This window comes from Chiloscyllium plagiosum, unplaced genomic scaffold, assembly GCF_037043375.1.
Source record: "Chiloscyllium plagiosum isolate Xiang-an unplaced genomic scaffold, Cpla_swu_hap1 HiC_scaffold_3, whole genome shotgun sequence".
NCBI lineage: Eukaryota > Metazoa > Chordata > Chondrichthyes > Orectolobiformes > Hemiscylliidae > Chiloscyllium > Chiloscyllium plagiosum.
In genome coordinates, this window is record NW_028270141.1 from 33804980 (window position 1) to 33820263 (window position 15284).

The 15284-nt window shown below is 40.9% G+C and overlaps 1 protein-coding gene across 4 annotated transcripts in view; it reads left to right on the forward strand.

Annotated features, from left to right (window-relative positions):
• LOC122548600 (CUB and sushi domain-containing protein 1-like) overlaps positions 1-15284 on the forward strand; it is a 2407075-nt gene that overhangs the window by 2270041 nt on the left and 121750 nt on the right. For all 4 annotated transcript variants that reach the window (XM_087978377.1, XM_087978362.1, XM_087978369.1 and 1 more), the window contains one exon: positions 7570-7758. In XM_087978377.1, coding sequence (XP_087834503.1) covers positions 7570-7758 — 189 coding nt within the window. The remainder of the gene's footprint in view (positions 1-7569; positions 7759-15284) is intronic.

Sequence of the window (15284 nt, forward strand, 5' to 3'; positions counted from 1 at the left end):
GGAACAGGAGAATCGACGTTTCGGGCATAAGCCCTTCTTCAGGAACCTTTCTTCAGGCTTATGCCCGAAACGTCGATTCTCCTGTTCCTTGGATGCTGCCTGACCTGCTGCGCTTTTCCAGCAACACATTTTCAGCTCTGATCTCCAGCATCTGCAGTCCTCACTTTCTCCTTAGAGAGCTTGTACAAGTACACCTCCTCCCTTTGAACTCAAGAATAGAACTCATTGTCTCCTCACATGGTGTGCATGTGACAACAATAGAATAGGTGGAGCCAAAGTAAGATGAAAATTAGCCCCTTCGTAACCATTACTTTCTTCAAAAGGCTACAGCAGGCAATCTTTCACCTGGATCCCAAACAGCTCCTCAACATGGATTTCCCCTTCACTCGCAGGGATACACAGGTTCCAACCCTTTTAATTTTTGCTGTGCATTTATGCCTCGAGGATGGCTCCCTGGTAAAGTTGTAGACTTTGATTTGTCTCAGCAGTACAAAATTCTTGAGCTCAATTTGCTGAGTGTGTCCTCTGGCCCTCAGATGTCAGAAGTTTGCCCACTATCCTTAACAGAGTGCAAGCATTGGAGGCTGCCTTCCAGAAGACTGTGTTGCCTGGGTCATTTCTGGGAAGCGTGGAGTCAGGATACCCATACGGTCCCTGCATTGATGTCTTGAAGCTGAAGAGAAATCCGGACACAATTTGTTTTCCTTCCTCCAGTCCTTCCACCAGTTGCTTTCCCTCAATTCAAGCTACAACCCTTCTAACTAACACCGAGTAAGCATTCACACCCTGATCTGGTTACCTTTCTTCTCTCACACACCTTCCTACAGGAATTCTTCATGTCTCTGATCATGTAGCACTTCAAACGACCGAACATTATGAGCAAGAATCCTTTTCCCCATGCAAAATGCCCTCAGTCGTGAGTGTATGCATTTCAGAATCTCAGAACAGCAGGAGTTAGGGCTGTGATTGAAGTGTAGAACTAAATGTTTTTGTGCAAAAGCAAGGATGTTCACTCCCTGATAGAATTTCACTAATCATTCTGTATGTTTTCAAGGTCGACATGTATATCAAAAGAGAAATCCAGTGTGAAAATGTAGTTTATAATGTTAATGTTAACTGAGTTGAATGACAGTGATCGCTTATACTTATGTAAGAGACTTACAGTGGAAGCTGTATTGCTAAAGAGTCAGTTGAACTCTATATTCTAGTTCAGAGATTGATCATTTCACCCAAGTTAATGATGTTACTAGCAAGTGTATAATTCTTCAGTTCACCATACCTGTGTATTTTATTTTGCTATTTTTCCTTCTTTTCCTGCTGAGGGCAATGGCTAACCTGGGCTATGGTTCCAAAATTGCATGCTGCCTTACTGTTAACTATGAATTTGTATCATTTGGGTCTGGATAGTGAAAGCCAGCAGGTTGTTTAATTGTAATGTGCAGGGACAGGTAGAGTCAAGAGAGTCCCTGTTTTTTCTTTAATCAAAGCTCACATTGTGTGCTTTTGGTAAATCATTGTACACACAATTTGGATCTATCCATTCATTTGTACTGGAAAGTGCTGGCTGATTTTTCTCTCCTTGCCCTACATGTAATCCCTTGCATCTCACAGACTAAGAAAAGACTGTTGATCAGGGATTAAACCAAGGTCCTTTGTGAAATGCACAGTTTAGCCCTACACCACCAGACACTGAGTGGCAAAAAGTGTGAACTATACCTATACTGTTAATTTAACACTTTAAATTCAAATACATATCTATATAGATTAAGACCATAAGACATAGGAGTGAAAGTAAGGCCATTCGGCCCATCGAGTCCACTCCGCCATTCAATCATGGCTGATGGGCATTTCAACTCCACTTACCCGCATTCTTCCCATAGCCCTTAATTCCTTGTGACACCAAGAATTTATCAATTTCTGCCTTGAAGACATTTAGTGTCCCAGCCTCCACTCCACTCTGTGGCAATGAATTCCACAGGCCCACCACTCTCTGGCTGAAGAAATGTCTCCGCATTTCTGTTCTGAATTTACCCCCTCTAATTCTAAGGCTGTGTCCACGGGTCCTAGTCTCCTCGCCTAACGGAAACAATTTCCTAGCTTCCACCCTCTCCAAGATTAGATTCCATACAGCGTGGAAACAGGCCCTTGGCCCAACAAGTCCACACCAACTCTCCGAAGAGTAACCCATCCAGTCCCATTTCCCTCTGACTAATGCACCTAACACTATGGGTAATTTAGCATGGCCAATTCATCTGGCCTGCACATCTTTGGACTGTGGGAGGAAACTGGAGCACCTGGAGGAAACCCACACAGACACGGGGAGAATGTGCAAACTCCACACAGACAGTCACCCAAGGCCAGAATCGAACCCGGGACCCTGGTGCAGTGAGGCAGCAATGCTAACCACTGAGCCACCGAGCACCCTATATGAAGAAACAAACACAGAAAATGCTGGAGAAATTCTGCAAGTCTGGCAGCATCTGTGCAGAGCAAAACCAGATTAGTGTTCCAAGTCTAGTGTGGCTCTTCCTTAGAATTTAATCGTGGACATATTCCACTTGTGTTACTTGGTTTGCATAATAGCCCACAACTACTACGTCTTCCATTAATGCTTAACTTAGCTGACTTATTTCTATGTCACCAGGTTATAGTCCAACATGTCTATTTGGAAGTACTAGCTTTCATCAGCTACCTGATGATGGAGCAGTGTTCTGAAAGCTAGTGCTTCCAAACAAACCTGTTGGACTATAATCTGGTGCTGTGTGATTTTTAATCTTGTCCACCCCAGTCCTACACTGGCATATTATTTCTACCTGCCCAAATTTTACCTGACATGCAGATAAATATTTTCTTTGCCAACATGTTCTAAAGTTCACTTGCTCAGTTTATTAGTCACTAGCTTCTGCTGAGAGTCACAGCATCAAATCTATTGTTTGACTCATCCTCTGATCGACCACTGGGCTTTCAATCCATAGAACTCTGTACAAATTGCAAAATCTATTCTGGATTTGCTCTTTGGGCATTTGTAGCACATAGTCCGACCCCTATGGGAAACCTGCAGTTTCCTTGAATTGGTCAATAAATGGCTAGAGAGGATAAGTGTTCAATAAAGGATGGCAATACACTCTCAAAGCTGATAAGCCAATAGGAGCCACTCTGGCTTGAAAGCAAACAACAAGTTGCTATCGCAGGTTGTCGTAAGGAGGTGAGATGTCAACCCAATATAGAAAGCACCTTCTCTCCAACTTTGAGATTTCAAATAAGAAACAAGTCTCGCAGAACCTCGCGATCCCCTGCACAACATATCTTGCAACAGCAGCTCAACGCAAGCAGCAGGTGAGGACCACTCAGCCTGCTCCCTGACTCAGTCCATGATCAACAGACTTGAACTGCTGAAAGTTGACTTTAAATGCCCACACACAAGGTGAGTTTGCTACCATAAGATGAAAGCAAAATGCCAAGGATGCTCAAGATCTGAATTCAAAGCAGAAATATTCAGCAGTTATGTGGAGAGAGAGAGCCAGATTTATTATTTTGCATTGAATATGACTCCTTTGAAGAAAGTCATAACTAATGTGAATTGGTTAGTTATTGTTTGCAGGTGGTCAGGCCTTTCTCTGTCCCCATCCTGCCTCTGAGAATATGTCTTGGAGTGGGATGGCATGTTGGCTGGCAGTGAGGAGTTCCTCATCTGCTCACCTTTGTTCTCACCCCAATGCTGGGCATAACAAGCCCCTCAACTTTCCTCGGAAGCTCAGAATTTTCAGTGCAGTCCTGTATTTAAGCACACAAATTTACTTTCAAGCAGAAGCATCTGTTATTTACATTGCACAGGAAGAAAGTTTCAAACAACAGCAGTAACCACATGAGAATTGCCTTGACATCTCACTCAGGAGCAAGAGAATGGCAACCGGTGATGCCTGCAAAGGAATTGCAATGCATTGCATCTTATGCTGGGTCTTTGCTGCAGTAAACAGTACTACCATATTCACTGCTGTCTGGCTAATTCAAAACCTTTACTGCCGTAAATGGCAGGCCTGCAGTCAGCAGGGTTCATGCTGATGTAAGTATCAAGGGCACCCAGAAGTCAATCAGAGTTCATTATGTAAATATGCAAGAAAGCTTTAGACTAGCGGAATATTAAAATATTGTGTTTAAACTGCTTTATCTTGTTGCACTCATAGCATCAATTCAGAGCTGATTAAAATGAAAAATGATGGGATGACTGTTGACTGTAGTGACTGTATGAAACCACTATTCCAAATTGAATTGCTCCTGAATAGACAGTTTGCCAGTGTAATCATATTAGCATACCGTTTATTCCACATTCTTTTGAGAGCAAGAGGATAAATTGGACATTGTGCGGTGTATGAAATAGAATTTGTTTCACAGCCCAACGCACTTTCAAAATGGTGAATTAGGTGGGTATTGATTAAAGCATCATGGACGTGAGCATTCCACGGCTGTGATACAAACATTGAGATACATTACCTATTTGGCAGGTGTTCTGATTATCTTTTTATGCGTCGATAAGTAAGGAGGCCATGCATGTGATGTTGAAATATCACTGGTAATGTTATTATCAACTGGATAAGTGAATTCAGCAAACATCCCATATGAATTCTGCTTTGTCAGTCCTAAATCTTAACTTGAGGTGAAATATGGTGATGGTTAAAAAAATCACACAACACCAGGTTATAGTCCAACAGGTTTAGTTGGAAGCACTAGCTTTCGGAGCGCTGCTCCTTTGTCAGGTATAACTACCTGATGAAGGAGCAGCGCTCAGAAAGCTAGTGCTTCCAACTAAACCTGTTGGACTATAATCTGGTGTTGTGTGACTGTAACTTTGTACACCCCAGTCCAACACCAGCATCTCCAAATTTTGGTGATGGTGGCAGTGGAAGGGGTGACAATACTCTGACAATTCCGCTTATTCATGAGAGTAAATGAAATGTATTGTTTTTCTTTATTTATGCTTTTATTGTAATTAAGTTGACACAGAGATTTTTGCACACATGGTGATTTGTTGGGGGACAAAACTACAGAAATGTCATTCTATATTTTGCAACATTAGGGATAATCAGTAGCCAGCCCTGTCTTGTCAGAGATTGCTGTCAAAGTACTATACAAATAAAAGTCAAAGTTTTGAGATCAGATTTTTTAGTTAATAGTCATGGGGCTGACCTTACATGGGTCAAGGTTTCAAAAGGTTCACACATGGGCTTCATTTGAGAAATCCTAAAAAGATTGAAATATAAACTGACAATACGGAATTTATATTAATGATCTAACATTTATTTATTTTAAAATATCACAAACTATATAAATTAATCTCTGTAATTATCTGACGTTTGTTCATTTGTACTAATTTTCATTAGTGTTTATATATTTATAACAAAATCAAATCATTCACTTTTTTGGGCTGTTTTCACTGAAAAAACAAAGGTCGACTTTCACATGAGGTATGTGAAAAACTACATTCTTTTCAGGTCCAAGGTTATGGGTTAGATTTGAACATGAGAATAGATTTTACACAAGAATGGACAGCAATGAAGTTGGTATAAAGACAGATTTGTACAAGAGCAATATGTGTAAATTCACAAGCTTGGCAGGTGTGAGAAGTAAATGTTGGCTAGATTTCAAGGATGAAACAAAATGGATCAATCATATTCACTGGACCACAAAGAAATTGAATCTTGTGAACTTGGGCTTTCTGGGATTAGCAGAATAAATTATCCAGATGCACACACCAACTGCAGGAGTTCACCAGGGAAATGGACTCTCATGTCTTCTCTGGATCGCATAGGAAAGGAATATTTGTGAGCTTAGCACTTCTGAGATGGAAAAGGAGGCAGATGCTGAGGGTTTACTGGGCCTTAACAGAAACTAATATCTTGGATAGACAATCCTCACTAAATCACAGTCAAAATACATGCTTCACATGCAAGGTCATGAATAAACCTTGAGGGAAATTATCTATGAGAATCACTTTGATCTGCAGGAATAATTAATACAAACCGATGAGAAACTAAAGCTAAAAATAACTGAGCATTCCTGTCTTCCAGCTGCAAATATTAAATGTACAGAAAGAAAAATAGTACTTAGACTTGCTGAAATACTTAAAATCACTGCTTCTGTGTTACATGCAATTACCGAAGTACTATTACCTAGTGCACAATACCTAGTGCACATTGTTAATAAAGGAAAATAAACTGAATAAATGTCATATGAAGTTAAGTACCTATAAAAGACCACTGCCTACATTTCACACTTACCCAAGATTAACTTAGATGGCAAACCTTTGATTGCTTGGAGTTGAGTTGAGTTGACAGTCTATCCCAATGTACACTGCCAACTCCAAAACAAAGGAAAAATATTTTGTTCAACACTCAGTAGTCAAATTGATCATGACATTTACATAGGATCATTCAACAAAGAACAAACAAAGGAAATATACCCTTAGTCTCATTGTGACATCTGTTTGAAATGGCTAACAACAAGATCAAAATATTATTTGTGAGTAATGGAACAGGCAGGTGCTAGCAATGAGGAGTTGCATCATGAGAGATGAGATTAAAAGTTTTACGCATGGGCACTGGTAGTGATGCCCTTGGATCCTTTACGTTAGCTTAACAGCAAAAAGGACTCTTATCCAAATGTCTCATCTGAAAAGAAGGTGCCTCTGACAATTCAACATTCCTGCTCTACTGCAGTGTCAGTCTCAATTATGTGCTCAGGTTTCTAAAGTGGAGTTTGAATCCAGAGCCTTAGGTAGTTGTGTGACCAGCTGAGCGATGGATGGTGTCGATAAATTCAAAATGGCATAGATTTATTCAATGGGAAGCGAGATATTTTTAACAAGGAAATAAATTGTTATGCTGAAAGTTGCCTAAATGTCTTCAAGGACTGGTTAGGTTAGGTGGTCTGTTTATATGCATTCTATGTAATTCTGTATAAATCAATTAACCTACCCCTGCTGCTTTTAATTTGATTTTTTTTAATGAACATTGATAGTGATTGGAAATGCCGTTTTGACTCATTGTCAGTGTGCAATGAATAAAGCAAATGAAGTTAAAAATATAAATATATAATTCACGTATCAAGCTCGCCAGTTAAAATAAATGAAGAAGTTAAGGGTAACACTGAAGTTAAAGCATAAAAAAGGGATTTGTTAAATTTCAAATCAGGCTTCACAACAAAATTATTTCTATTACTTATAAAGTTCATCGCAAATTTTTCAAGCTCCCATTTAGAAAACTTGTTTATGCAGCTGTATTTTTTTTCATTTACTTCTGGATTTGAAATGCAAAGAGTCATTAACTCGAGAATGACGAACCTCAAGTCTACAGCATAGAGCAGAAAGCAATCTGTTTTGCTGGGTATAGTTTTGCATTAGGTAGGCCAGCTCCCTCATTCCAGTAGATATACTCAGGGAAGAGAATGCTCCCCACCTCTATAAAACCAGCTTGTGTCTCTGTATGTGTATCAGAACTCGTAGGCTGTTTTAACATTGACATGTCCTGATACTTTACAGTTTAATGAGATTTCATATACTCTGTTGAATTGCAGTGATGAACTGTACACACCCTGGCTTTGTGGAAAATGCCATTCGCCTAGGGCAAGACAATTACCCGCAAAACTTCAAGTTTGGCAGCAGTGTGGTGTACCAGTGTAAATGGAGTTTCTACCTCCTTGGCTCGGCTGTGCTTACTTGTCAAGTAAATGGTCTGTGGGACCGGTCTCTACCAAACTGCTTACGTAAGTAACACTTGATTCTGTGAAGTGTACTCCATCCCCTTTTAAACTGTTAAGATGAGAAGGACATTTGGTTTTGAATTGTTTTATTTCAGGTGATAAAGGGACTGAAATTTCAATATGGAGAGTGCCAGTTGGTTAATCTCTCAATACTCTGCACCACTCCACTGGGACTGGTGCATTCAAGCAAATTGTGCTGATGTGCGCTTTGACAGGAGGTCTTAAGTGTTGAAAAATTTTTATTTAAGAGTAAGAGACTACTCTGATTTCTGTGTGGGGAACAAGTTTTATTCACAGTGCTTTAGATTATCTACTCCATGCTTCTGGCTCACATTTCCAGCTATTTCTACAATTTTGTTTATTTTTCTCTTCGTCCATACCCTAACTTAATGAGTCAAACACAGAAATGATAGATAATTCTGATAATCAAACACAAACACTGCACTTTCTTTTCCCTGTTTGGTCTTAATATGACAGTGTAAGGAAATGGGGGTAGACCACTTTGGACTAAGATGAGGAGAAATTTCCTAATCAAGAGAATGGTGGGTCCATGGGAATCTCTGCCACAGAAAGCAAATGAGGCTGAAATATTGAATGTTTTTAAGAAGAAGTTAGAGATCATCTTTCAGATTAAAAAGCTCAAAGAACATGGGGAGAAAGCGGGAACGGGGTACTGAGTTACATGATCAGCCATCATCATACTGAAAGAGCCTGCTCCCAGGCTGCACCAAACACTAAATGTCCTATTATTGCTCCTATTTTCAATGATTATATTTTTTTATGTCTCGCATTCAGACAAGTTGGGATAGAGAGAGTCATAGAGATGTATAGCTTGGAAACAGACCCTTCAGTCCAACCCGTCCATGCCGACCAGATATCCCAACCCAATCTAGTCCCACGTGCCAGCACCCGGCCCATATCCCAGATATCCCAACCCAATCTAGTCCCACCTGCCAGCACCCAGCCCATATCCCTCCAAACCCTTCCTATTCATATACCCATCCAAATGCCTCTTAAATGTTGCAATTGTACCAGCCTCCACCACATCCTCTGGCAGCTCATTCCATACATGTACCACCCTCTGCGTTAAAAGGTTGCCCCTTAGGTCTCTTTTATATCTTTCCCCTCTCACCCTAAACCTATGCCCTCTAGTTCTGGACTCCCCGAACCCAGGGAAAAGACTTTGTCTATTTATCATATCCATTCCCCTCATAATTTTGTAAACCTCTATAAGGTCACCCCTCAGCCTCCGATGCTCCAGGGAAAACAGCCCCAGCCTGTTCAGCCTCTCCCTGTAGCTCAGATTCTCCAACCCTGGCAACATCTTTGTAAATCTTTTCTGAACCCTTTCAAGTTTCACAACATCTTACCGATAGAAAGGAGACCAGAATTGCATGCAATATTCCAACAGTGGCCTAACCAATGTCCTGTACAGCCGCAACATGACCTCCCAACTCCTGTACTCAGTACTCTGACCAATAAAGGAAAGCATACCAAACGCCTTCTTCACTATCCTATCTACCAGTGACTCCACTTTCAAGGAGCTATGAACCTGCACTCCAAGGTCTCTTTGTTCAGCAACACTCCCTCGGACCTTACCATTAAGTGTATAAGTCCTGCTAAGATATACTTTCCAAAATGCAGCACCTCGCATTTATCTGAATTAAGCTCCATCTGCCACTTCTCAGCTCATTGGCCCATCTGGTACAGATCCTGTTGTAATCTGAGGTAACCCTCTTCGCTGTCCACTACACCGCCAATTTTGGTGTCATCTGTACCTCTTATGCTCGCATCCAAATCATTTATGTAAATGACAAAAAGTAGAGCGCCCAGCACCGATCCTTGTGGCACTCCACTGGCCACAGGCCTCCAGTCTGAAAAACAGCCCACCACCACCCTCTGTCTTCTACCTTTGAGCCAGTTCTGTATCCAAATGGCTAGTTCTCCCTGTATTCCATGAGATCTAACCTTGCTAATCAGTCTCCCATGGGGTACCTTGTTGAACGCCTTACTGAAGTTCATATAGTTCACATCTGCTGCTCTGCCCTCATCAATCTTCTTTTTTATCTCTTCAAAAAACTCAATCAAGTTTGTGAGACATGATTTCCCACGCACAAAGCCATGTTGACTATCCCTAATCAGTCCTTGCCTTTCCAAATACATGTGCATCCTGTCCCTCAGGATACCCTCCAACAACTTGCCCACCACTGAGGTCAGGCTCACCTGTCTCTACTTCCCTGGCTTGTCTTTATTGCCCTTCTTAAACAGTGGCTCCACGTTTGCCAACTGTTTGCCAGTCTTCTGGCACTTCACCTGTGACTATCGATGATACAAATATCTCAGCAAGAGGCCCAGCAATCACTTCGCTAGCTTCCCACAGAGCTCTCGGGTACACCTGATCAGGTCCTGGGGATTTTTCCACCTTTAACCATTTCAAGATATCCAGCACTTCCTCCTCTGTAATCTGGACATTGTGCAAGATATCACCATCTATTTCCCTACAGTCCATATCTTCCATATCCTTTTCCACAGTAAATACTCCCCCATTTTCTGTGGCTCCACACAAAGGCCCCCTTGCTGATCTTTGAGGGGCCCTATTCTCTCCCTAGTTACCCTTTTGTCCTTAATATATTTGTAAAAGCCCTTTGGATTCTCCTTAATTCTATTTGACAAAGCTATCTCATGTCCTTGTTTTGCCCTCCTGATTTCCCTCTTAAGTATACTCCTACTTCCTTTATACTCTTCTAAGGATTCACTCGACCTATCCTGTCTATACCTGACATATGCTTCCTTCTTTTTCTTAACCAAACCCTCAATTTCTTTAGATCAGAGCTGGAAATGTGTTGCTGGAAAAGCGCAGCAGGTCAGGCAGCATCCAGGGAACAGGAGAATCGACGTTTCGGGCATAAGCCCGAAGAAGGGCTTATGCCCGAAACGTCGATTCTCCTGTTCCCTGGATGCTGCCTGACCTGCTGCACTTTTCCAGCAACACATTTCCACCTCAATTTCTTTAGTCATTCAGCATTCCCTATACCTACCAGCCTTCCCTTTCACCCTGACAGGAATATACTTTCTCTGGATTCTTGTTATCTCATTTCTGAAGGCTTCCCATTTTCCAGCCGTGCCTTTACCTGCGAACATCTGCCTCCAATCAGCTTTTGAAAGTTCTTGGATCAGTGGTGCTGGAAGAGTGTTTGCGTGGGTTTCCTCCGGGTGCTCTGGTTTCCTCCCACAATCCAAAAATGTGCAAGTTAGGTGAATTGGCCATGCTAAATTGCCCGTAGTGTGAGGTGAAGGGGTAAATGTAGGAGTATGGGTCAGGGTGGTATATGCTTCGGCGGGTCGGTGTGGACTTGTTGGGCCGAAGGGCCTGTTTCCACACTGTAAGTAATCTAATCTAATCTAATCTAATCTAATCTAAAGCACAGCAATTCAGGCAGCGAAAGTTCTTGCCTAATACCGTCAAAATTGGCCTTTCTCCAATTTAGAACTTCAACTTTTAGATCTGGTCTATCCTTTTCCATCACTATTTAAAAACGAATAGAATTATGGTCGCTGGCCCCAAAGTGCTCCCCCACTGACACCTCAATCACCTGCCCTGCCTTATTTCCCAAGAGTAGATCAAGGTTTGCACCTTCTCTAGAAGGTACATCCACATACTGAATCAGAAAATTGTCTTGTACACACTTGAGAAATTCCTCTCCATCTAAGCCTTTAACACTATGGCAGTCCCAGTTGATGTTTGTAAAGTTAAAGTTCCCTCCCATAACTACCCTATTATTCAAACAGATAGCTGAGATCTCCTTTCAAGTTTTTTTCACAATTTCCCTCTGACTATTGGGGGGGGGGGTCATAATACAATTCCAATAAGGTGATCAGCCCTTTCTTATTTCTCAGTTCCACCCAAATAACTTCCCTGGATGTATTTCTGGGAATATCCTCCCTCAGCACAGCTGTAATTTATCCCTTATCAAAAACGCCTCTCCCCCCTCCTCTCTTGCCTCCCTTTCTATCCTTCCTGTAGCATTTGTATCCTGGAACATTAAACTGCCAGTCCTGCCCATCTCTGAGCCATATTTCTGTAATTGCTATGATATCCCAGTCCCATGTTGCTAACCATGCCTCCGTTCATCTGCCTTCCCTGTTAGGCCCCTTGCATTGAAATAAATGCAGTTTAATTTATTAGTCCTACCTTGTCCCTGCCTGCCCTGACTGTTTGACTCACTTCTGTTCTCAGTTGTACCCATCTCAGATCAATCTTTTTCCTCACTATCTCCCTGGATCCCACCCCCCCCACCTTACTAGTTTAAATCCTCTCAAGCAGTTCTAGCAAATTTCCCTGCCAGTATATTAGTCCCCTACCAATTTAGGTGCAATCCGTCCTTCTTGTACAGGTCACTTCTACCCCAAAAGAGATTCCAATGATCCAAAAATGTGAATCCTTCTCCAGTACACCAGCTCCTCAGCCATGCATTCATCTGCTCTATCCTCCTATTCCTGCCCTCACTAGCTCGTAGCACTGGGTGTAATCCAAATATTACTACCCTTGAGGGCCTCCTTTTTAAATTTCTGCCTTACTCTCTGTAATTTCCCTTCAGAGTCTCAACCTTTTCCTTCCAATGTCGTCGGTTCCAATGTGGACAATGACCTCCTGCTGGCCCCTCTCCCCTGTGAGAACATTCTGCACCCTCTCTGAGACATCCTTGATCCTGGCACCAGGGAAACAACACACCATTCTGCTTTTTTTCTGCTGGCCACAGAAACATCTGTCTGTACCTCTGACTGCAGAATCCCCTAACACAATTGATCTCTTGGAAGCCGACGTACCCCTCGTTGCATTAGAGTCAGTCTCAATACCAGAAACTTGGGATTGTGAATATTATAACATGAATACCTCTATGTTAAGGCAGTGTAAAATTAACCATGGCTCTTGATTGCACCTAGTGATTTCTGCCAAAACGTTCCCCTGAGTCGATATTGAGCTTATTTGTAATGCCTAGCAACACTTTCAGGAGGAGAGTTTATGGCTTCCTTGTGACTGGTGGAAATAGAGTATTGGAGTCTGTTATATGTCCTGCCAAGGTACTGGTGCTATCCTCTTTCCTAGACTAGGTCTAAGAACCTACTTCGTATAGAGGGACAAAGACAAACAAGCCTCGTGTCTGAAACGCAACGATGCTTGATACCAATTAGGTGCAAGTTATATTAGTAGGTTAGATATTGTTACTAAGTGATTAAGTCTTCACCCTACAAGATCTTAAGCTGTTCCGCCTCTTCCACATGTGACATCATTGGACTAGGTGAAGCTTAATGCAGTCTTTAATATCTCCATAGTTAACATTCATACATTCATCTATATAGGCACGTTTATTAGTGCCCCATTTCTCTCGCAGTCTTTAACCTTCCAAATTGACATTTCACAATTCTTCAAGAATGTGTTCACTTCTGAAAAGGAAGATTGCTAGGTCTTTGGCTTATAGGCGATTTGCTTTGTTTCTTGATTCTGCATGATCTGTAAAGTCTGGCTAGACGACTTTTATCCTTTAGACGGTTCTGCATTGAGGTTATTGGTCCTGGTAAACCAGATAATAAGGTTGACCTTATCCAGAGGACTCTTAATCTCCCAAATTTCTTTTGTAATGGAATTCTTCCCTCCTGGAACAGAGAGTTGCCTCTTAAAATTATCTTGGAAAGCTTTGATCACACAAATTTCTTCAATGAAAAACAGCTGCTCTGTTGAAACAACTGTTACATTTTTGTAATACCTTGGATTTCTGAGCAGTTAGTTGTATGTTGACTGCTTCCTGAAATTGTGGACATTGGGCATCTCACCACATTGTTGACTTCCATGGAGCTACATGCAGCTCATCTTCAGTTTCTGTAAGCAAACCTTTATTTTCAGTCTCTGATACAGCTGCATTGAAATAAAGAGTTTCAACTAGTAAATGACATTGAAGATCTCCATTTGCCCTCTGTAGTTGTCTTACCAGTGAACCCCACATGCTCACTTTGGTTGGTCCCTGTTTACCTCGATGGTTCAATGTTTAATTCTTATATATTTTGGTTTAGCTAGTTACAAGAGAGACAGTGGTTTGGAACTAACCCAATCTTAAACTGATTTGATCCATTCCATCTACCAACAGTCTTCAAACAGACCCCATCTCCCATAATGTTAAGAGTAAAGTTCCACCTGTCTACATCTTCATCTTCGTTAAGAGTAGAGAAAAAGAAAATGTCACTGATTTAATACAAAGATTTCTTATGTTAAAAAACTTAAATAAAGAGATTGTCTTGATACACAGATTTAAGAGATTGTCACCCAAACCTGATCCCAGCAGGTTTATCCATTTTACACCCGAGCCAGCAGAGACTAGGAGGGATGTGTTTCCTGAGATAAGGTAAAACCAAATATCCTAATATACTTCCATTACACATACACAGAGTATAATTGGAACTCTGCGTGGTTGTCCATATAACTGTGCATCTTGAAGAATGGAGATCATGATTGATTATTATTCATTATTTGCCTTCCCGCCCTCCTTACTTCAGTGATTTTGAAATCAACAATCATCGTGAAAGTATAATCACCAATTTGTTGATTCCAGCCAGGCACTTAATAACCTCAAATTATAATATTTATAACAGCCTTCCTCAATTATAAACAATGACTAAGACCTCATCATTTAAGGAACTCAACTGTTCAAATACTGTCTTTAGCAGTCAACTTATTCTGAGGCGCAATTGTAGTATGGAAGCAAAGCTTTCTTGAGCTATTGCTGAATCCTGTAAAAGCTGCTGTATTGATTAATGGAATGTGGTGATGTCTTAAAACAACTAAATGTGTATCCTTCCCTGAAAGAAGCAGTGTCCTGTAAAATGAGATCCACGAGATCACTGTACTGTAAAAGTCTTGTTTCAAATAACACGCATCGGTATTGCCGTTTATGGTTATTAGTAAACCATCACCTTCTCTAAAGTGTTTTGAAACAGAAAATATGATGTAAATCAATGATGAGATTCAATTTCTTTGAACGTGCTGCAGTGTATATAACTGCAGTGTATACAATCCAGTGGCTTTGATTGCGCATTTATCATCATCACTTCAAGCTCCGATACACTACAAAGCATTCAAGCAATTTGGAATCTCATCGTTGTTAAAGTATCCTACATTTAATTAATATGAGCTCCTTTAAATAATTTAATCGTACACTGCAACTTACACCCGAACACAATGCCAAGACTTTGAGGCATTTAAAAATGTATTCACCAATCATTGGTAATGGACAATGCAAAGATATTTTAACAGATGAAAAATTAATAAACGATTGTGCTGATATATTTTGAAGTCATGGAAAATAACTACTTTTACACTGAAAACTACAGCAGAGCTGCTGACTGAGAAAATTGGAGTGTTCAAAGTTCATTCTGAGGGACAATACTGTGAATTGCTGAGATATTTGACTTTAAAATTCTGCACTCCAAATTAATTTATTAAGCAGGGTAATTTATATATTTCCTTGCAATTTCTT